Source organism: Acomys minous, assembly GCF_964271855.1.
Source record: "Acomys minous genome assembly, chromosome: 9".
Taxonomy (NCBI): Eukaryota; Metazoa; Chordata; class Mammalia; order Rodentia; family Muridae; genus Acomys; species Acomys minous.
The window spans coordinates 16,187,341-16,211,243 of NC_140490.1; the positions used below are offsets into that span (position 1 = coordinate 16,187,341).

General features: G+C 49.4%; 1 protein-coding gene across 5 annotated transcripts in view; it reads right to left on the reverse strand.

Moving 5' to 3' along the window:
- Positions 1-23,903, reverse strand: part of ARHGAP22 (Rho GTPase activating protein 22) — a 154,984-nt gene that overhangs the window by 21,161 nt on the left and 109,920 nt on the right. For 3 of the 5 annotated variants that reach the window (XM_084794323.1, XM_084794324.1, XM_084794327.1), the window contains one exon: positions 5,038-5,214. In XM_084794323.1, coding sequence (XP_084650449.1) covers positions 5,038-5,214 — 177 coding nt within the window. The remainder of the gene's footprint in view (positions 1-5,037; positions 5,215-23,903) is intronic. The other 2 variants (XM_084794325.1, XM_084794326.1) reach the window with 1 other exon arrangement.

A 23,903-nucleotide genomic window follows, 5' to 3' on the forward strand; every position in this document is an offset into this window, starting at 1 on the left:
TCTACAACCCTCCAGTGTTGAACGAGGTTCTTACAAAGGTACCCCAGTCATTGTGGCAGGTGTCACTGACAACTGAAGCTGGAGAGGTTAGTGTGGTCAGGGCACAAGAAGAAAGGGAGGAGAGAGCATAGAAAAATCTGGAAGGGGAGCACCTGTACACTGTGGTCACCACAGAGTCCCAGAGCCAAGGATGCTTATACATAAGTTCTACATAGGGACACTAACCCGTGGAGGGCTAACTTTCCAATACCTCTAGGCCAGCACAGAGCATGTAACAGGATGCCACTTGTCCCTGCATCTGGCTGCTTATTGCCAGCGCTTGCTGCTGTCAGACATGGAGGGAAACGAAGATAGCCAGAGACCAGCATTTGAAGGGCTTTCTTGCTTACTGAGTTTCTATTCAAGCAGAGCAAAAGCCCCCAGCCAACTGTTGGGTGGCAGTTAGGATGGGAAGAAATATGAACCCTAACATATGTCATAGCCATGGGAATATTTGGCGTAGCCACTGTGGAAAATGGCATTGGTGTTGCCTCAAAAACTTAAACATGGCACTAACAGTCTGATGGGTATGAATCCCAAAGACTGAAAACGAGGGTTTAAAAGGCTATTTGTACACTCATTGTTAAGGTGGGAATCTAAAATGTTACCCACTGGCTCGTGCCTAACCCTAACCCTAACCCTAACCCTGAGTTCTTAGTCCTTGGCTGTCGGCACTGTTTAGAGGTCTGAGCCTTGACTGACAGAAGGTCACCAGGGGAAGGGCTCCAAAGACTATTCCAGCCAGCCCTCCTGGTTTCCGCACTCCGTGCTTAGACGAAGAGCCTCTACCACGGCTCCGCAGCCATCAATCCCCTCGTGCCTTCCCCTCCAAGGTGGGCTGAAACTTTGGAGACCAAGGGCCAAAATGAGTATTCCCTCTCTTGTTTCTGTCAAGTATTTTGGTCACAATAAAAAGTAACTTTAGGGGCTGGAGAGATGGCTCAGCGGTTAAGAGCCCTGGCTGCTCTTCTTCTAGAAGACGTGAGTTCAATTCCCAGCATCCACATGGCAGCTCACAACTGCCTGTAACTCCAGTTCCAGGAGCTCTAGCACCTTTTAGAGACATACAGGCAGGCAAAACACCAATGCACACTAAATAAGAATAAATTAATCAGCAATTAAAAGAAAGAGGTTATTAATAACAATGTCGCCAATTTCCGAATCTGGGTTTGAGCTCCCAGCCTGTGCCAGTCAGAACGCCCACTCACCATGCTGGCTTAGGTCCATGCCCTATGTTTTCCTCCCTCCATCCTTTCCGTCATGTCATTCTCAGCAGCCAGAGGGATGCTGTCAGGCTCTGTGGCTTCTCCACCTTCACTGGGGAGCCAGCTACCCCAGAGGGTAATGACAAGCCCCTTTCCTGGTCTCCTTCCTCTGTTCCTTCAACCAGTCTACTCCATCCACCCTGGCTGGCCCTCTCTGCTGCTTGTCAGCATCATGCACTTCCTGTGCCAACACTGTCCTTTGCTGCTTCATTTTGCTCATTCAGATGTCACCAACTACCAGCCCTGTGCCCACCCTGCCCTAAGTACACTACACTGCACTGACTGCTGCCTGCCAGGCCTGCGCTGGGTTCTTAGCTCGACGCGGTCCCCTCCTTTCAGAAAATGAGCCCCATGAGGACTAGGCCTGCCTGTCCTGCTCATGGCTAACTAACTCCCCAACCCTAGGGACATCCTTGCGGCTAGCTGAGTAAGAAACTGCCACACCGCCACTGTGGGACATGCTCTCAACAGTACACACTGCCTGTTTTTCTTCTCTATAACAACAGGTTCCTTCCTCTGCAGGGGGCATGCTGTCCGCCTGCTGGAGGTAGCTGACTGCTGCCACAACAGACAAACTAGACAGACTAGAAAGGACTCCAGGACGAGCAGAGGAAGACTGACCCTCTACGCCTCCTGTCCAAGTAACTCAGGATAAGAGTGGCTCTGCCAGGAAATCTGCAAGGCCCACTGGGCCCACCTGCGAGCTTCAAGCTTGCCTAGGCAAGTCTGGCTTCACTCTTACCTGTGGAAGCACTCACTGGTGCTTCTACACTTCCACTAGACTCGGGGCCGACAGGAGGAGGAAGAAATAAGTGGTTTGGGTAACAGTTCCGGTTTAACATCCATGTCTCTTCAGCGTACAGCAGATGGGCTTCCGGGCCACAGAAACCCCAGGCCGGACAGGAAGGACAAGGCGCCATGCTCCCCATTGTACTCATGCAAGGAGAGATGGGCTTGTGCACAGTGGCCCTGCGCACGGGTAGAGCTCGGAGACGGTACCCCTGTCAGGGCTGCCTCCCACATTCTGCGTGGGCTGGTACCAAGTAAGGCCCCCTGAGGTCAGAGCCACCATCTGTACCATCCCTAACTGGCTTTATCATCTTGAGCAAATTACGTAAAGCCTCTTTGACACTTTGGACTGTTTTTTATATACATATATACATATATATATATATATATATATATATATATATATTTTTTTTTTTTTTTTTTTTTTTTTTTTTTTTACTGTGGATATGTACACCTCTCCAAAATAATCAAATGAATGGATTTCTACATTTGTGGAACAGCTACTCCAGTCAAGCTAGAGAACATGCCAGAACTCTTATGCCCTTCTATCATCCTTCCTTCTTACCTTTTTGAGACATTCATTTCTCTGCTTTCCTTTGCATCTTTGCTCCCTAACCACTCATGAACGCTACCATTCCCTTTGTGTTGCCATTCAAGTCACTGCAAAGGGAATCACAGGCCGCTGCTTTCGATTGGCTTCTGTGCGTGGGCCGTGGTGGATTCCTTCATCCCACGGTAGAATTTCCCACTGTAAAAATGAGTTAGTTATGTGCTCATAATGCAGCTAGGTGCTAGCGTTAGTTTGAGACTGCCATAACCACGAAGCTGTGAAGCCCTGCTGCATCCAAGTCTCCTAGAAGAACCGTGCACACATCTCTAGATAGGACCTGCCTCCCAGGGGAAATGCTGGTTCCTGTGTGCCACGGTCGTAACTACCAGATACCTCCAACTATCAGATACCTGCTGATGTGTGTAAGACTTGGGTGACAAGGGGATGGAACATGTGGCTTAATTCACATGCCTTTGGTACCAATGATCTCAAGCCCACTTGCCGAGCTCACGGAGCCCTGGGACGGCCTCTGTGCAAAGTGCCCTTTCGAGCCATGCCCATGTTTCTAGTGGCTCATCTCTGCCTGAGTTGGGAACCATGATGGGTTTGCGTGTTACGAACACCTTCTCTTTAGTTCACTGTTTCTCTTTCCAGTCCCTTGATTGATTTTTATAGAGTGTGTGTCCTTTGGTTGGCACAGTGTAGATTATCAGCCCTTCTCCCTCTCTGTAGGTTCCCTCTGATGCTCACCGCCTCTTAGGAACCATAGGCCAACCACACAGCATCTGCTTTGGACTTGGCTCTGTCCTTTGGCTTCATTTCCCATGTCCTGGCACAAAAAGAGGCCTTTTGTGGCTACAGAGGCTGTCTCTGGCTGGGTCTAGTCTTCCCAGGCCACTAAATGGTCTGGGGGGGGGGTACAAATTGGCTGCAACCATGAGGTTGCCCCAGTGAGGCCCCAGACAGCAATCTTAACTTCTAACATGACATTTACTCTTCTACACAAGGGATGGACGGCTTCGTGAAGAAGATGAGGCCAGCAATAGAAGGTGAGAGCCAGTGAGGTAAGAGGAGGAAGGTTCAGGACGCGTCAGATCTGCATAGGGGCTTGGAACTCCCAAAGGTGAGGAATTGTCCCTGCCGGACAAATACGAGAGGGAGAGAGGATGGTCATGCCATAGCTAGAGTCACCCTTCTGGAAGGCTCTGGGTCTCCGTGTGCAGCAGGGAGTTGTGCCCTGCTCCTCCTCCCCCGAGCATGGTGACACTATCATGAGCACTCTTTGAGGAATGACTTCATGTGGACACCAACCTATAAAGATGACAGACAACGCATCTGGAATCAGCACGCCCTTCTCCTCCTCCAGGACTAGACCTGAGCAAAGCCCAGAAGCTTCCCTTTTAGAATTCACCTGCACCTAGCTACCCTAGCCGTCGTCTCCCTGACACCTGTCGATTCATTCTGTCCAGACTGCTATGGCCACTCTTGTCTCTGTGGCTCACTCCTTACAAGATGACTAAAAGGCTCTCAGTCTAAGTCAAGCTGGGTGTGGTGGCACATGCCTTTAATGCCAGCACTCTGGAGTCAGCAGGCAGATCTCTGAGCTCAAAGCCAACGTGGTCTACAAAGTGAGTTCCAGGATAGCCAGGGCTACACAGAGAAACTCAGGCTTGAAAAACAAACAAATAAACAAACTCAATCTATATCAAGTCCCATCAAGTCCCATCTAAGTCCTGCTTACATTATCCCTGGTGCCCTTTGCATTCACTGTGAAGTCTAAACACTGGCCCGTATCACCCCACTGTCTAGCCATCTCTCTCACCCAGGCCCTCCCACTGTCCTTATCTTCACTTCCCTGGTCCCATTGCTCTCTTGCACCTCTCCCTCAGGACCACCTTCAGATCTATGCACTTGCCTATAGACTGTCAGAGACAGCAAGGTATGGGGGGTGAGGGCACCACCTGCTTTGTTCACCACTGAATTCACAAGTGCCTGGGATGGAGCAAGTATCTGGTACTGCCAGCTGAATGTTTTGCATGAACATTAGGTAAACAACAGGTCAAGGGACAGGAAGTGGGCACAGGGGTCAGGGTTGGGTTCCCGTGTGTCAAGGAGGGCTGAGACATTGGATATGAACACAGGTCAGTGTGGGATGCACCTGCACCCTATGGTGAAGACCATTCAGCATTCAACAGGGTGTCTGAAAGCAAGGAGACAAGCAAATAAAGGCCACAGGTGTCCCCTGGCAAAGGGCTAAATACCAGGTGGGAGGCGTGACTCCAAGGACAATAATAGCAGAAGGACCAGGCCGCCATCAGCCATGCAGGGTGCAACCAGCAAGTCCCGAATGAGAAGGAACTTGTGAGCTCGGGGCAAGAAAAAAACCGAGATTACCTGCAGACAAGGGTTCTACAGGGTGGGCATGCGAGCTACGGGAAGTACCTCTGCCCAGCGGGGCCCAGATGACGCGGCGGATGGCCTGCACCCAGTCCTCCATATCACGCTGGGAGCTGGCCATGAGCAGGAGCGCCTCAGGGTTGGCCGGCACCTTCTCCTGTTCCCCGGCACCACCTGCAAGACAGGGAGACAAGGCTTATTGCAGGATCTCAACACAGGACAGAGGGTCCCCTCCTGATGCCTGTGAGCTCAGCTCTTGCTTCTAGTTTGTATCCAATCTCTTTTCACATGATGGCCCTGTCTGGCTTTTCTCCACCCCTCCCCACCCGGTGCCCTCCCAACCCCGTGCCCTCCCCACCCCGTGCCCCAGTCTCACTGTAGTTATTTTTATTTGTTCATTTGTTTCCTTATCAAAACAAAAAAAAAATCATTAAAAATGTCACAGGACACTTCCAGGGGATGAATGCCTACTCTAGGGCAGCTCAGAGAAGTTCAGTGCCTGTAGCGGCTTCGCTGTGTTTTGCTTAAATCTGTGTTGCCCGCAGAGTGGGACACTCACTGTGTGCTTTACCCTTAGTATATGTAGCTGAGCACCCCACACATCAGATTCCTTGTAAGTAGCAAGGTTACAGAGGCGGATGCTACACCTGAGCTGGTGTTCAGGAGTCGTCTGCTGGAGGCTACACTAAAAGGCAGGAGGGGAGAATTACAGCTTGCTCCTTTGACTGCCTGTGCAGCAACTCTACTGGCTCCCAGGCTGCCCGCTGCAAATGAGTTTATCACTCTGATGTTCTTAAAAAACCCTTACACTGAGCTCTCTAGGTAATTTAAGGGATGTTTAGGAATGGCTTCCTCACCTTCCACATCCCCAAACACTGTTACTTGTGTAGGACCCCAATCAGGACTGGTACTGGGGAAGAGACCCAGAGAAAATCCAGTTCCCAAGGGAGAGGGGGAAAAAGTTGGCAGGGATCATTTGTAGCCCCCAGGCTGTCCCTTGCTGGACTGTGGCCCAGGGAAAGGTGCCCAGGTGGGAACAGATGCTTCCTGAACAATTGTTTCAGAACAATTCTGCTGCGCACACAACTACCCTCTGCTCATCTTTACAAGGACTGAACGTAGGGCTGTTACAATTCTATTGTGAGGGGCTGGAGAGATGGCTCAGTAGTCAGTTAAGAACACTGGCTGCTCTCTTCCAGAGGACCCAGGTTCAACTCCCAGCACCCACATGGCAGCTCACAACTACCTGTAACTCCGGGATACAACACTCTCCCACAGACATTCATGTAGACAAAATACCAATACACATAAAAATAAAAAAATAAACAAGTATATTGTGAAGGGCCTGGGTATCTACTACACTACTCCTGAGCTATCTTTGCCCTCAGCCCATCCGTCCTACTTTACAGACAAGGAAACTGAGGCACAGCATAGTTAAGTAACTTGCCTGTGCTCACATCGTTCCTGGCAGTGAAAGCCATAGATGCCAGGTCCAGGTGCCTGGCCACCCACCCATGCTTCTCACCACCTCCTAAGGCTACGTCAGCAAATTGGGGGCACGGCAAGCTGCCCAGAGCTGGGGAAGCTGAGCAGACTGCTGTGAAAGCTGTACTCTGGGAGGCCCTGGGCCTTGCTGAGGGCGTCATGAGCATGGAGGCTGAGACAACAGACAAGGACAGAAGGTATTGAGCAAGATGCTCCCAAGCCTGGGGCCGCAAGAAAGACAAGCCCTGCTCACTGAGGCTCCCAAAGTGAACAGGCATCAGAGCCATCGAGGCAGGGAGCAAGAAACTGAAGGGCCAGGTGGTAGAGCCTCAAGCCTCAAGGCAGAACTGTGCTCCTGTGGCTGTGGCCTTACACACGGATGTGGCATTAACAGTGAGCTGCCACCGCAGAGCTGCTCAGTCCCCGGGGGCAGGGGATACACATCATTTGGGCCACACAGATCATAAGGGCCCTAGGTGCTGATGCCACCAGCAGGCTTCCTGTGTAATCTCACAGCATCACAGCTTAGCATAGAAGAAAGGGACCCAGAAATCTATACATCCAGAAATCAACCAGGAGACTTGCTTTCAAATTTTTCTTTTTAAAATTCTTTTTTTTTCTAAAGAAGGCCACCCATACAATATGTTTCCCATTCAATGTGCATCTACCCATTTCAGAGGTGGGCAGACATCCTTGCTCAGAGCTGGACCCATGGCCAGAGGCCTGGCCCTGGGTGCCACGAGTCTGCATGTTATACAGTGTATGTATCTCTTCATGTATGCTTATTTACATGTATTCTTCATTGTGCATTCCTTTTCAAGAAACTGCCCACAACTTTTTTCCAAAGTGATTCCACCATTTGCTCCCAACCCACCCTGCTCTATTCCAGCTCCTCCTGTGTGCTCTCACCAACACTTGTTTACTTTTAGCCTTTCTAGTTGTGTGCAGACAGACAGCTATTTGACCGAGCATCTCCCAAATGACGGTGGTGTTGGGTAATTATTCCATTTACTTAACTGCCACCCATGGGTCTTCTTGCGTAAAACATCTGTTCGGATATTCCACCCAATTTTTTAAAAAGTTTATTGATTTTATATTATGGGAGATTATGTTTCGCCTGTGTGTATGTTTATGCATCACATGTGTGCTTGGTGCCCATGGAGACAGAAGGTGTCAGATTCCCTGAAACTGGAGGTGCAGATGGTTGTGAGTTGCCTTGGGAACGCTGGGAACTAAATCCAGGTCTTCTGCAAGAGCAGCCAGTGCTCTTCACTGCTGAGCCATCTCTCCAGCCCCTCATCCATTTTGTAAGGAGTGGTTTCCGTGACTGAGTGTACGCATATGCAGAACAGTTCTTTGCATATTCTAGATGCAAGTTCTTCAGTAGATTTGTGTGTTGCAAATCTCTCACAGTTTATTTCTTTTCCTTTCTTTTCTTTATGCACTTTGTTTTTTATTGAAGGAGTGCTCTGTCTGCATGTACACCTACATGCCTGAAGATGGCATCAGATCCCTTTATGGATGGTGAGCCAGTATGTGGTTGTTGGGACTTGAACTGAGGACCTCTGGAAGAGCAGCAGCCAGTGTTCTTAACCACCAGCCCCCACAGTTTATTTCTAAGAATAAAAGGTTTTGTCAGGCCTGTGGCGTTGCACACCTTTAATCCCTGAACTCAGGAGGCAGGTGGCTCTCTGAGCTTGAGACCAGCCTCATCTACAGAGAGAGTTCTAGGACAACCAGTGCTACATGGAGAAACCCAAACAAATAATAAGAAGTTTTAATTTTGTGAATTCCAATTTATCCCACCCCCTTTATCTCTTTTATTGTAGGTAAGAACTCTCAGTTTAAACATCTGTCTATAAGCTTTCTTCCAGCAGTTTTATGGTTTCAGGGTTAACATGTAGGTGAGGTAATCACACTGGCTACACAGTCAGCTTGGCTGGTCAGATGATGCTGAAGTCTGCCCCTCCCCCATTGCCTTGCCAGGCCCCAGTGCAGGTCAGTGCACTATTCCCCAAACAAAGAGCCCTTAACCCCTTCCCTTCCAGTCTGGGTACCTGGATTCATCATTCGGTCAGCTTGCACAGAATAGCACTTGACGGCTGACTAGAAGTGGGGACTGCACAGAGCCTTGCCTTCCTCCTGATCCCACAGGAAAGGCTTTACTCGGGTTTCTGCCTTCATCCCCTGATGTGTTTTTGTAGACAATGCCTTAATGGTGGGGGAAGCTCCTCTCCCTAGCTTTGAGAGAGCGTCTTAGTAATAGTGTACACTCTTTGCTTTAAAATGCTCTTTGGAGCACCTGTTGAAATAAGCTTGTGAATTTTTAGTGTATTAATATAGCAGATCGATGGATGTTCAAATATTAAATCAGCCTTATACTCTTGGAGCATCTTCTTGCTGCTCTTATACTAACCTGTTTGTATATAGCTGAACAAAATTTTGTTGATAATTTTTCTTCTCTCTTAATGAGGCCTGTAGTTTTGTTGTTGTTGTTGTTTTGTTTTTTGTTTGTTTGTTTTTCTTGTGATGTTTTTGTCCTGTTTTGGTTTCGGGGCAACACAGGTCTCATGGAATGAGCTGTTATAGACTCTCTCCTTTTCCATATATTTGGGAGACTGTAGAATTCCTATTATCTATTCCTTAGTGTTTTGTGGACTTCACCAGTGCGGTCACCTGTTCCCGGAGCTTTCTTTATAGGAAGTTGGCTTTAAGGCTTACTTTAAATCACACATAGCTCCCTTCAGTACTAAACTGCAGCGGTTTGTGTCTTGTAGAGAACATGTTTCACCTGCTTTGCTAAGTGAATCAGCATAAAGCTGTTGAGCATAGTCCGTCCTGTCCTTTTAGTACCTGAAGGGCCCCTGCTCACACACCTTTTCTCACTGGCTGTGGGAGTTTGTTCATCTGTATCTCTTTCTTCCAGATCAGTCTTGCCAGACTCAAGGTCCCATTCCTGATTTTACACAGTCTTTTGTTGAACTGACTTCAACTATTGTTTTGCTGGTTAATAAAACTTTTTCACTTTTTCTTTTTAAAGGCTAGATGATAAATATGCTAGTTTTTTTTTTTAAGGCCTGATAGTCTCAGCCACAACTTTGTATACTCTGCCAAACTAAAGAGAAGCGCTAAACCAGCAGGGCTGGGCTGGGAATGAAAGGGTCTGGACAATGCTTGTGAGACAGGCTTGCAGAACATGTGGTTGCTTCCATGGGCGCTCTGTTCTGTTGCTTTCCTGCTGTTTGTTTTCCTTTGTTTACTCTGTTTATTTATTTATTTTTCTTTTTTAAAAATTTTATTTCTTACCATGTTTGATGCTGTTGTTACCCTGGACCCTGATTTAGAGCTATTCCCCCAATTTGGAGCATATTTTCATTTTAACTCACTTTCAAAATTTTTGCCATTTGTCTTTGAACTGTGGGTTTTCAGAAGTGCATACATTTCCAAATTTGGGGGTAAGATTTCTCTGAACTGTTTCTGTTATTGATTTCTTACTTAACTCCACTGCAGTAAGAGAACATATGTGTATGATTTGAGTCATTTTATATTCCTTAAAATTTGATGTTGGCTCAGATCATAGTTTGTCTTGGTAGCAAGCCTGTGAACCAATAAAAATGGTCCTGCTGGGTGTGGTAGGAAGTGAGAAGGCCAGGTCTGCTCTGGCAGTCTGTCAGGCTCTGTGATCCCCGGGCTGGCTTTCCGCCCACTGGCCCTACAGAGCATTGGGTGAGTTGTTAAAACCCCTGCTGCAACCTTGCTTTTGTCTTTCGCTTTAGATTTCCACATGGTTTTGATTCAAATGAAGGAAATGGAGCTGTTGGTGAATCCACCTGCCAGCTCCTTGTCCCTGGTGATAGTCTCTGCCTGAGAGCCTGTGATGTATGGTCTCCCTGCTTCCTTGTGGCTACTGTCCATGTGCTAAGATCTTTCCCCATTTTGGAAAAACTTACCCTAGGTCTGTAAGTGCATTCCCTGTCAGGTAAATGATTGAGCCTTGCCTTTCTTTTTCTCTTTAGTCTAACCCAACAAGATATACTGTAACATGGATTGTTGGTATGCTTGTGCTTAGGGCTCTCTTCTGTTCAAAGGTGGCCTCACTGTCCCTTTACCTTCCACTATATACTTCCTTTCTCGCAAAGTACTGGTGACAGTGTCTCGTTACGTAACTCAGGCTGCTCTGATTCTCCTGTCTCTGCCTCATACCTTCTGGGATCGCAGACGCGTACCACGCTGTCCAGCTATTTTATAAGATGCTCTATTTTTATTTATGCGTGTTTTGTGTATGTTCGTGTGTGTGTGTGTGTGTGTGTGTGTGTGTGTGTGTGTGTGTCTGAACATGAATACAACTGCCTTTAGAGGCCAGAAGATGTTGCATTCCATGGAGCTGGAGTTACAGCAGTTTGTGAGTGGCTCAGTTTGGTGCTGGGAACCAAGCTTGGGTCCTGTGGAATAGCCGTAAGCGTTCTTAGTCGCTGAGTCACGCCTCCTGCCTCCATTTTACTATCTTTATGACTTCATTCTATCTCTTACATTGTTTGTCAGCGAAGCTCTCTCTCCTTCTCCAACCACACAGCAACGAACACTATAGAGATTAAAGTATATGCATCTTTAACTACCACTGCCCACACTGGCAGTATACACCCCTTGCAGGTGTGTGGCCTGTGTGCAGGTCCAAGCAAAGCTATGAATGTGGAGTAATAGACAACCTCATAGGACAGTGGCAAAAGGCTGGCTGTGCCTGTGGGACTTTTCAGGAATAGTTACATCATTATCTTTCCTGACTTTCTTGCTACATCTGTCTCGCAGTTTGCTGCTCAACAACACTGCAATCCCACAGCACACTGCACTGTTTCCACTTAGCAGGCCCTCATCTTTCGATTAAGTTATAAGGGAAGGACGTGTCTATGCATGTGTCTACCCACAGAATCCAGGTCCCACGTGAGATTGTCACCCTGCCTGTCACCCTTCCTCTGGCATTCCTTGTCTTATGCAATTATTGGCGACTAACTCTTAGTCCTTGGACAGTGGGAAGAGGCCATGGTTTTGTCTCTGAAAGGTGGTCTCATGGAGTAAGACATCAGGTTGCCTGGTTCCCTCTGCTTCTTTTCTGGGGGTCACTGTACAGCTGACTCACCTGCCCCGTATTTCAGCTTTCCAGCACCCCTGTTTTCTATGTCTTCTTCACTACCTTTGAGTCACTTAACTGTGATGTACCTCCATGTGGGTTCCTCCTGCTCCCTGTGAATGGGGTTTATCGAATTGCTAAGATTTATGAGTTCATAGTGCTCAGAAAGCTCAGGCCCCTTATGGCCTTCAGTACTGCAAATACACTTGTCCGCCCTTTCCTCTGCCCCTCAGTGGCTCCAATTACTTGTGCACCAAGCATCATGGAGGTTATCACAGCTCACTGATGAGGTGCGTGTGTTAAGTACTATTTTTTTCTATATGTTTACATTTTCAGTAGTGTTACAATAGAATAATGCCCCCTCGATAAGGCTAAGGCGCTTCCATCCCAGTCTCTGGGACCCATGGGTTGGTTACGCTATATCACAGAAGAATTGCAATTTTGTCAGTGGAATCAAAATTGCTAATTGGCCCAGTGCAGTTGTAATGGGCTTTCAAAGTAAAGGAGAAACCAGAGACAAAAGTGGGCACAAAAGAACCAAAAATGACACGCAATAAATAAATAAATAAATAAATAAATAAATAAAATAAAAAATAAAAAAGGCCTGATCAATCATGGTGGCCTCTAAGGTCCTAAAGTCAGGCGCTGAGGAACCTGGAGGCATCTAGGAGAGTGTGAGAAGTTGGCCTCTCCCCTACAGCCTCCCCAGTGCACAGTCCTGTGACCCCTTGACTTAAACCAGACTTGTAACCTCCAGAACCACAGACATCACACAAATAAAGCTGTCATGTACACCACTGATTTCATGGGGACTTGTCACAGCATGGACAGAAATAGCTACAATGGCAAGCATGCTGGCACACACCTGCAATCCGAGCAGGAAGTTCACAGGTGTGAAGCAGGTCTGTGATACCAGCTTTCAGGCAGTAAGAGTCTGTCCCACATCCCCAACAAACAAAACCCCCAAATAATAGCAGACATGTAGTTTCTACTGCTTGGAGCTTGTCAACCTTTCGTCTTCCATTTTTATCCATTTTATGGACTATTTTTTCAAAGTGTACGTGCTTTCATCATCATTAATTTTATATATCTGGCACCTCCACTGAACTTTTGAAATACACTGAATTCAGCTATTTAAAAAAAAACTGTTGTAATGCCTCAGTCTGTTCGTCTTAAAATCTGTGTCATTGCTGGGTTGTTTTCAGCTGCCTGTCTTTTCCTCTCGTTCTGGGCTTTTCTTTCCTGCCTCTTCACATTCCTGATGTTTTTGAGTGGGTGCCAGGCCAGGCATTGTGGTTTTTCAATGGTTGGCACTAGGGACTTCCGAGTCCTATAAATCCTCTTGAACTTTTCTCTGAGATGAGGTTAAGTTCGTGTGGCAGGAATTCCCTAGATCTGGAGGGCTCAGGGCGGAGCTTATGGTTTCCCTGTGGAGAGAAAGTTCTCTGTGTGTTCCACCCAGTTTCTCACAGCTGTGTGGCTTTCCAGCCTGGCAGATGGGAGCAGACATCCCACATCCCATGTTGGGGTGGACATGACTACTTTAAATCCTCTTTCCCCCAGTCTTAGGTGGATTCCTCAAATGCATGTGGCGACAGGCACACAGCAAGTTTCCCATGATGCTTTGTTTCTGGCGGCCCCTTTCATCTTTGTGTACACTACCCTGAAAACTTTGATCTCCCAGACTCTCAGCTGTGTTGCCTCTACCTGTGGAAGTCACTGGGCTCCATCTCTGTGTCCCTTCCTATGTCACAGCTTGAAAAAACGTCATCAAGGCAGTCAGCTAAGGCATGTGTCGGGCTCGCTTTGTTTCTCAAATCCTGGCGCAAAGGCCTTTTGTTATCTAACGTCCAATATCTTGGCGACACAGTTTCGAACATACATGTGTTGGGGCCAAATTGTTTCCATAACTAGTAATTTGATCTCTGTTGCTTTATGTTCAGAAATGACAGTCACAGCACTGCCTCTCAGGGACCCACGACAGGTGACACATGTAGGAGGTATTAACATGTCACATGCAGTCATCACTGCCACCATGGGAAGGAATATCACTAAAAGCATCTTACACATGCAGAAGCCAGGCCTCACAAAGAAGTCAACTACTGGACACGTGAAAAAGCAAATAGAGGGCCAAATGCAAGGGTGGTTTCATTCACTGTGTGTCTACGGCCACTGGCCCTGTTCCTTCCCTCTTGTTTTTAAACATTTTTATTACATTTTAAAAATATTTGCTTACTCTAACTTTATAAGTGTTTTTGCTTACATGTATGGGTGTGCACGAGCCCAGCTCGTGATGGTGGGGTCCTGAGTTGTAAGGAAGCAGGCTGAGCAAGCCACCAGGAGCAAGCCAGGAAGCAGTGTTCCTCCTCAGCCTCTGCTTCAGTTCCTGCCTCCAGGTTCCTGCCTTCAGTTCCTCCCTGACTTCTCTTGGTGACAGGACCAAGGTGCTTTTTGTCACAATGCTTTATAACAGCAACAGTAACGCTAACTGAGACAATGGTAAGTTGCCACTGGGTGTTGGAAACAGAACCTGGTTGGGACAGCTGCAAGAGCAGCACATGCTAACACTGAGCCATCTTTCAAGCCCCTTTGTTATTTTATTATATTGTTATTTATTTGTATGTACATGCATACGCATGCGTGTGTACATTCCATGCCCATGTACACTCATGCGGGGGGTCAAAGGACAGCTTGTGGGACACAGTTTTCCTTCCACCATGTGGGTTCCAGGGACGGAACTCAGGTTGCCAGTGCTCGTCCCCTGAGCCAGTCTCTCCGCCCTCCTCTTTTTTTTTTTTTTTTTTTAACTAATCCGTGTGGTCATTCTTCATACATCCCGGGCACTAGTAGCCGTGCCAGTCATGGATCAACTCTAGCCCTACTGTGTGCAGCAACGAACTTAACAATCCCCCCGAGCATCCAACCTGCACACCTTGTGGGGTGGGGGAAGTGAGTGAGGCCGACCTTGTTAGGAAGATGAAATACCAGCTTGGCACCTTTAGTGTAACACTCGGTTAAATACAAGGAGAGCAGGCTCAGTCCCAACGCTAATGGCATTTGGGGCCCGCCTCTCCTGACATCCTAGGCTGTGAAGATGACAAACGCCTTCACATAGTGCCAGATGCTCCTTGGGGGAGCTTGTGTGAGATGCTGTTGATAGATATCTATCAGGTTTATATTGTCTGTGAGTCTAAGTGTTGAATTCTGCAACCATGTGACATCGCACAGGCACAACATGGCATGTCCATGAGAGATCGCTACTGTTCTATCAAACCTGCTTCCGTTTGGGTCAGGCAGCCAAGGCAGAGAGCTGAGGGTGGGGGGAGCTGGACCTTTCTCTTCTTGTCCCTATGTAGACTCACGTTCTCTTTGCGGGGACTCACTGGCCTCATGCAAGGCTTTCGGTGCTGGCTGTATGTTCATGTCTTCCAAACTCACAACCATCCCTCCCTCCAGACCTGGACCAGTCACACATCTCTGGGCCTGGTTCTGCCATCTTCTCGGCTGAGGGTGACTCCAACTTTCAGTTACTCGGGTTGAAAACAGACACACCCTCACGTCTAGTCTCACATCTCATATCTTGTCAGCAAACCCTACTGGCTCATCTTGCAAAGTGTGTTTCAAATGGGATCACTTTTCACTGTCCACTGGCTGAGGTCACAGTCATTTCTCAGCTGGAAGACTGGCACCGTGTCCGGGCACCTCTCTTTTGGCCCCACAAATCTAATCCCAATACAGAAGCCAGAGATCCAGCTAAGACTGAAAATGGCAGGACACCCTGCTCAGTCTCCCCAGGAGCTGCCATGCCAGCCATGACCTCGTTAACATCATCAGGACCTGGCTCCGGACTCCTGCTCCTTGGTCCCTGGTTTCCTCCCCTTTGTGTGAGGCCATTCTCACATGCTGTCTCTGTTTCATGGTCTAGATCAGCTAGCTCTTCCCCTGCCCAGGGCCCAGAAAGCTGTTCTTCCAGACACTGACATGGTCTGTCCCTCACCTCACTCACAGGTCTCTTGGAATCTTTCCTGACCTCTCATCTCCAGCCACACCCATGCTCCTTGCCAGCCTTCATTTGTCCCATTGTCCCACTACAGTCAAACACAGATGCTCACATGATACGTGTATGCTGCTTATCAGCCCATGTCACTTTGTCTGTATCTTGTGCCACTTAAGTAATGAAGGAGCCTGGCGTGGCGGGGACACACAGAACACACTGAAGATAAAAGACCAAGACAACAGCACACGAGACAGGGTGACTGAAATGCTCGCAGCACCCAATACAGGCAGACACGAGTGGCCAGCTGAAGGCAGACACCCATCCGGGGCACCCACCCCGAATCCCCAGGGGACAGCCTTAGCTACACATCTGCCCATCTGTACCAGGCTGAAGTGGCCTGTGGGTGTCCCCTCCTTCGCTTATTTCTCTTTACTCGCTTGGAGGCAGCAGAAACCACTTGCCCTTCCAGGGTGACATTCCAGGGTCCCAGGCTGCTCTCCTCACAGCCCGCCTAGGAGGCTGGTTGTCCACTTACCCCTGGGCAGGCGCCTGCTCCTCCTCTTCAGATACTTGGTGGGAGAAAAAGGCATGGCGAGCTAAGTGGAAGGACCCGTTATAAAAGGATGGCTGGGCAAGGCTGAGCCCGGGACGGCAGCCAGGTACACCGGCAGGCAGCGAAAGAGACAGCTGCTCCAATTAGCTGCAGCGTGGTATAAGCTCTGAAAACTACACTGGGGTCTGTGGTCCCTCCTTGGGACAACTTCTGCATTTTGCAGGACCTGAAACCTGGGAATGTCCAGGGTGGGGATCCCCATGGGCACTTCCCGGAGTATACACGCTGCTAGGGTAAGATGGAGGCGGGCACCATGGAATTCACATAGTAGGTCATTCTACACCTTGGCTCCCTGACCTTCATTCTAGCCCTGAGCAAATCCCATCTGTGAGTTTGGTCAGTTGTAGGGCCAAGCATTCATCTACCTTTGTGTAAACATGAGGACATGTGATAGGGACAGGGCTCCAAGCTGAGGGCTGCTGTCCCCGGCAGTATTTTTGTTTGTTTGTTTGTTTGTTTTTCGAGACAGGGTTTCTCTGTGTAGCCTTGGCTGGCCTTCACTCACTTTGTAGACCAGGCTAGCTTCAAATTCAGAGATGCACCTGCCGTTGCCTCCCTGAGTGCTGGGATTACAGGCAAGTCTCCGGAATTATTTGCAGATAAAAGAACACAGCTTAGAAGCTGGCCACCCACAGAGCTTACTGAACGCTGGGTGTGAGCTGTTGACTTCCTATTTCTGATCCCTTTTAGGCTTTTTGTTTGTTGCTTTGCTGTTGTTTTCTTTTAGTTTGGTTTGTCTTAGTTTTTTGAGAAAGGGGCCCATCATGTCAGTTATCCAGACTGGCTGTGAACTCACCAAGCTGTCCAGACTGGCTTCTTTTTTTTTTTTTAATTTTTTAATTAATTTATTCAGATTACATCTCAGTTGTTATCCCATCACTTGTATCCTCCAGTTCCTCCCTCCCTCCTGCTTTCATCCTCTTCCCCTTCCCTAGGTCTATGACCAAGGAGGACCTCCTCCCCCACTATATGGTTATAGGTTACCACGTCTCCTCTTGGTAGCCTGCTTATTCTTTCTCTGAGTGCCACCAGGCCTCCCCACAAGGGGAAGTGGTCAAATATGAGGCACCAGAGTTCATGTCCGAGTCAGTCCCCACTCTTCACACAACTGGAGAATGTTCCAGGCTGGCTTCTGACTTGTCATCCTCCTACCTTAGCCTCCCACCTCAGGCTGTTTATGTGGCTAGTGATGGGGGTCGACCTCCTGGGGTTCAGGTGAACCCTGTAAACAATGCTTGAAAGATGTCCTCCCACCTTCTAAGGTGGATATCTTGTCCCTCTGTCACAAGCAAAGGAGCCAAAAGTCCAGGTAAGTTCTGCCTCTTGGAAGGGCAGAGCCAGGACCCGAGTTTAGCTGGATTCTTTCCAAGAAAGAATTTAGCTGCTGTTTTCCCCATGCCTGAGACAAAGGAAGAAGGAACAACTGGCCGGTCCAGCTGCACCTGCCCCTCTCCAGCATCATTCCCTCTCCCAAGACATGGGGTCAGGACCTGCGCCTTAGCCAGGGTTATAATTGTTGTAATGAAGCACCGTGGCCGAAAGGAACTTGGGGAGGAGACAGTTTATTCTGCTTACACCTCCACAGCACTGTCCACCATGGAAGGGAGTCAAGACAGGAATCTGGAGGCAGGGACTGATGCAGAGGCCATGGAGAGGTGCAGCTGACTGGCTTGCTCAGCCTGCTTTTTCTTAGAACCCAGGGCCACCAGCCCAGGGATGGCACCACTCACAATAGGCTGGGCTCTCCCCCATTAATCACTAACTTTAAAAAAATGCCTACAACAGTGGTTCTCAACCTTCCTAACCCTTTAGTACAGTCTTTACATTGTGGTGACACTTCAACCATAAATTTGTATTATTGCTACTTCCTAACTATAATTTTGCTACTGTTATGGATCATAATGTAAATATCTGATATGCAGGATATCTGATATGAGACCCCTGCAACTCATAGGTTGAGAACCACTCCCCTACAAGCCTGACTATAGCCCCATCTTGGAGAAGTATTTTCTTAACTGAGGTTCCCTCCTCTCAGATAACTTTGGCTTTTGTCAAGTTGGCAAAACCATCCAGCACAACCTGTGTCACTGGGGAGCTCCAGAGACACTTCTCGAGTGACGGTGGCAGGAAAACTGGCACCAGGTGCTGGTGAGCAGCGACAGAGCAAGAAGCCATTTACTTGCCGACCTCCTTGTGGCATCATCCACAGAAGATGATGCAGGTGATGAGAGCAAGTCATTCCTGCGTGCAGCTGCTTCTCTGGCTTACCCCATGCTCTTAGAATGCAGCCAGCTCTGGACCGGTACAGCCCTTCTGACAGCTCTCCTCCACTTGCCTGTTTACCCGCCAGCCACTCCCCCTGCCTCTCTTTCCCCTCAGAGCCCCTCTGCAGGAGAGCCTCTGTCCAAGAAAGTTCCTCCTGCCCAACTACAACATGCTCTTTCTATCTATAGAGTTTATATTCCATTGGACAGTGGCTTCTGGCTTTGTACATGTGGTTATTGCAGGTCTGCCAAGGGAATGCCCATCACCTGAAAGCAGACACAGCCCTATTCTCTCTGGCTAAGTGAGTAAAACAGTGAGCCCTCCCTACCTGCTGGAATCTGGTTCCATGACCCTCCATGAACACTAGACTGTGAAGCCTCAAGCCCTTCCCCACCCCAAATGACCCGGGATCTGCATACACCTTGCACAAGTCATCTCTAGACTACTGCAGTGGCAAATCCATGGCAACACTCTGAAAGCAGCTGTTATTTAGGGATGGCTGTCCACGTTCTAATCAGGGACGATCTGTCATGGGAATATCTTCAACCTACAGTTGTTTGAACCCAGAGGCAGGGAACCTTCAGACTCAAATGCATTCCTTAAATACATTGTGCAGATACATCCAAACAACACAAGGTGGTGAGGCAGCTCAGGGTGTGTGGGGTGTGAGTGAGAAGCCGGCTGCTGCCTGCCTGAGACGGTGACTTGCTTCCAACCAGTAGATAAAGCCTGCTTTACTTCTGCAAAGGACAGCAGGACACAGGGCCGAGGCCTGCTTCAGGACTGGGAGGAGAAGCCCAGGAGCCAGGAGGCGAGACTGACCTCCTCAGAGACTGTAAAAGGTCCTCATATAAAGAATTTCTCTTCCTTGTAAAAGGCCCTAGCTAGTATGGTCGGCCCTGAGGAAGCTGGGCCAGCCCTGCTCTTGCAAAGGCCATTGCACTCCTAGGAGCCTCCCTGCCCACCAACAAAGCAATCTTACTCTTTCTGGCATCTCCCTGGGGATTTCCTTGGGGCTGAGGGGACGTTTGACTCTACAAGGAATCTGCAAGTGGCCTCCTTGAGAGAGAGGCTATGACCTTTCTCTGAGGGGTAATTACAGAAGTGGTCCTGGCACCCGGATCAGTGGAAGTTGACCTCTGAAATATAAGTCAGGGGCTGGAGAGATGGCTCAGAGGTTAAGAGCACTGGCTGCTCTTCCAGAGGTCATGAGTTCAATTCCCAGCAACCACATGGTCGCTCACAAGTATCTATAATGTGATCTGATACCCTCTCCTGTTGTATACATAATAAATAAATAAATCTTAAAAAAAAAAAGAATATATAGTCAGACCTTCCCTCCCCAGCGGGAGCCCCAGACATAAGCCTGACTTTAACTTGCATCCTGTTTGAACTGAGAGCTACCTTTGCAGCCCCAATGACATCAACTCCCCTATCTCACCACATATCTGCTTGTCCCTGGGGGATTCCGTGCACTTGCAGGCCCACTTAGACCAAGGCCTTCCCCTCTTCACTCTCTGCACGTGCACACTCACCTCCAGCTAGCTGCTCACCTGGTCAATTCCTACTGATTCAAAACCCAGCTCAAGTCTATTCATTTCTCCTTCAGCTTCATTTCAGTTTCCTATGCACCCCACTCCATCTTCTACCCATTTTTAAAAGATTTGACTACTTTTATTTTCTGTGTATGGTACTTTACTTACATAGATGTCTGCAGACCTGCTGCATTGTGCATGCAGTACCTGGACAGGCCAGAAGAGGGCACCAGATACCCCTGGAGCTGGTGAGCCACGAGGATGGTGCTGGGAATTGAACCCAGACCTGAGGAAGAGCAGAGCTCCCATTCCTTCCTTTTTTTCTTCTACATGTAGTTACTCAAGTTCTAGTATATGGCAGACATTGTGCCATATGCTAGGAGACATAAACTGATACCAGTTTCAGAAATGGTTAATCAGGTCCCTAAGGGCTGTGGCTGCCATGACAACCACACCAGAAAGACACCAACCTGCTCATGCAGCATGCCCTGCTCAGCTGTTCTATAAGCATTCTGCTGCCACTGTTGCCCAGGGGGCACTGAGGCCAGGGGTGCCTTCCAGGACCAGGAGGCAAGCAAGCTCTGAGTCCCCTCTTTAGTCTAATGCTGTCACAAGCCCTCTCAGATGCCCTTCTGGGTTTCTGGGATTGGTCTGGCCATTCATCCTGACCCTCTCCCTACACCATCTAGAGTGCTTTGTTTCAGGAGGGCGCCCCAGGAAAGAGAAGCCACAGCTCCTTTCTACTGCAACTGAGAAAGACAATCCCCCACCTTGATCTGAGCTCCCCATATCAAAGCCTGCAGAAGAGAGAGGCCCACAGAGGGGCTGGCTGCTCCCTGCTGTGATGCTCTGAGCACTCTGTTCTGCCAGCAGTGGTGTGCTCCGGGCACTCACAGCTCCAAGTCATCTACCACCAACGGTGGTCCGGAAGTCCGGAAGCCGTGAAGTCCCTCTCTGGAGAGCTGGCCCAGCCAGGAATGCCTGGCAGCTGACTCGGTGAGACTCAGAGGGGTCAGCAGGGTCTGCCTGACATACATCCAGTGAGGCCTTCTACTACAGGACAGAGTTAGGCCCGAGTTCAGGTGAGGAACCGGGGATGTTGCTTCTGAAACAGAAGGCCGGCGGTGCCATGGCCAGGGAAGGGCCTCAGCTGAGGAGGCAGCACAGGGGTCGCCTTTCCTTTCCTGGGCAGGTCTGGTGAGGCAGGGAGATCGGGTAGAAATACTTCAGATCCTCTGAACTGAGAAGAGTGTGGGGGTGGGGGGAGGGAGGGGGTGGGGAGGGGGAGGGGGACTGGATAGAAGGCCAGGTGGCTGTCCTGACTGGACCACAGAACCTGCCCATGAACTACAGGTGAGAAAGGTCTGAGTGCTGATGGGGAAACAGCCGGAGAGCCCCGACCAGCCTAGGCAGAGGAGCACTCCAGGCCTGGGTACGAGTGGAGCTTATATAAGCGCGGGGGGGGGGGGGGGGAGGGGTCTAGTTAGTGAGAAGAGGGGTCCAAAGCCCCACTGAGCTGTGTGTTTCGTCTCTAGAAACTGCACGTGAGAGTAAATAAACCCACCCTAACTGGAGGCATCAAACACTAAAAAATTCTTCAAGTGCCTCCTCACACTGTGCCCTTCACTGACCCCCAACAATGGGCACAGGCCCACCAGCTTAACCACAGTCCCAAGCCAAACCATACCCCTAGGCTTTCCCGGGATCCCACAGCAGTCTGGCCTCAGGCCCTCATGCTGGGATGCCCCCATCCCCCCCCCACCCCCACCCTCCCCCACCCCCGCAGCATCCTAAGAAACCAGAGCTTGGTCCTGGTGTTTTGGGTGCCACCCTGTGAGTGATCAATGGTGTCACCACGTGACTGATATATGCCTTCATGGTACTGTGTGAGGCATGTTGCCCAGATAGACTGGCATTACACTAGACCTGGGGACACAAAACCATGACAAGACCCCATGTGGGGTCCTCAGCAAGCCATCAATGATAAACAAGCAGGCTGCAGACAGAGAACCTGCTTAAGAAGGCAAATTAATGGTAGGCAGCAGACAACAATTCTTTAGTACTCAGTGGGAAGAGGCAGGACCAGAGGCCTGGAGTTCCACCTCCCCCCACCCCCCACCTCCCACCCTTTATTATGGAGAGAAAGCTGATTCCCAGCGCAGCCCACAGCCCAATCCCACAACACTAGACCTTGAGCTCCTGGGGGAAGAGACTTGGCTGGCCCAGCCAGTTTCTTCCAGAAAACCTGAGGTGGGGGAAGGGGGTTGCAGACTAAATGGCCCCTGACTTTGGCCTCCTCCTCCTCCAGTCCAAAGAGGAGGGGGGCGGGGTGGGCCAAGAGGCCTGAGATGGTTTTAAAGGCCATAAGCAGTTCAGCTGGCCGGAGAGGAGGGATACAATTCTGGGGATCAGTGACGCGCCACACAACAGAGGAGGGTGGGGCCAAGGCCGGACGGGCTCTGCAGACAGATCACCCAATCCTGCCCCGCACTCTCTGGCTGGGCACTCAGACACTGCTCCATCTTTTTGCACCTTTCTCTTTGCACCTGTTCCAAGGCAGATGCAGCCCACCACCTACAGCTGCGAGGAGGTGAGGAGACCCCAGGGCTTTACCTGGCATGTTTCCCACACTTTATTTTTAAGCCAAATAGTTCTGTTTCTGTATTTTTTTTTTTAGCCTATCTCCTGCCTGGAGGCCAGATACACAACAAGACAAGTACGAAGTCCTCCTGCTAGTGCCAGCATGTAAACTTAACAACACATTCTAATACCCACTGCCGCTTCTTAGCATAACTCCAGAAAGCAGCCACTCACCTTGTAGTCTAAGCGAATATAGCACCCTCTAGAGGCGACCATTGATATTGAAGGTGATATGAATGGCGTCCTCCAGAGTTAGGCAAGGAGTGACAAGACTGTGGGTCTCACAGTCAAACTCATAGATAATCTTGAGCCCAGCCTTACCTTCCTACTCTCTACAGAAGGAAACCACCTAAGCTACCCCAACAACAGGACTATCTGACTCTGTTTGGCAAAGCTCCAACCTTTCAGGCCTCCCTCCTGCCCTCAGGTCCAGCCATAGGTGGGGCTGGGTACTGTGACCTGACTCCCAAGGCTCAGCCTGAGGAGCATAGCTAGCAGAACCAATCAGTTACCACCTGTCCCTCACCAACAGACACCCCACAGCAACACCTTATTGTCCAGAAGCGGCTTCCCCCCAACTTTACTTTAGGAATGGGAGAAAAAGCCAGAAATGTACGGACTCCAGGGAGCTCCGGGCACAGTTCCTCGCATGTTACACTCAACGTGACAGCCTTACCGGTATACACTGGATTAGACCAGATCATTAAAAAATGGATTAGTATGCTGGGGGAGCAACATGAGGACTGGGGTGTGGATCCCCAGAACCCATATAAAAGCTGGGGGAGCATGGTGACCCCCTGTAACTCCACGACTTGGGAGGCAGAAGCCAGGAATCCCCGGGGCAAGCCAACTAGCTACATTAGCCAGTTAGTGCAAGCGCGCATATGTGTGTGTGTGTGTGTGTGTGTGTGTGTCACACACACACTCAAAGAGTCAGGCTGCATACTGACCACTGCAGAAGTAACAGCTGACACCAAGGGTCCAGAACTCCAGAACTCAAGTACACCTTTGGGGGCAAAGTGAGCCACGAAACACTCATTGTTGAAAGTGTGCAAAGCAATAAGTCTCCCACCCCCAAGGCCTTGGCATGCCAGGTCCTCTATCACAAAGTGACCTTCTGCACATCCTGCATAGGACAGTCACCTCATGCGTATGGATGTCCTGAGGGCACCCAGATGACACATGGTCCAGCTGAGAGTGGCA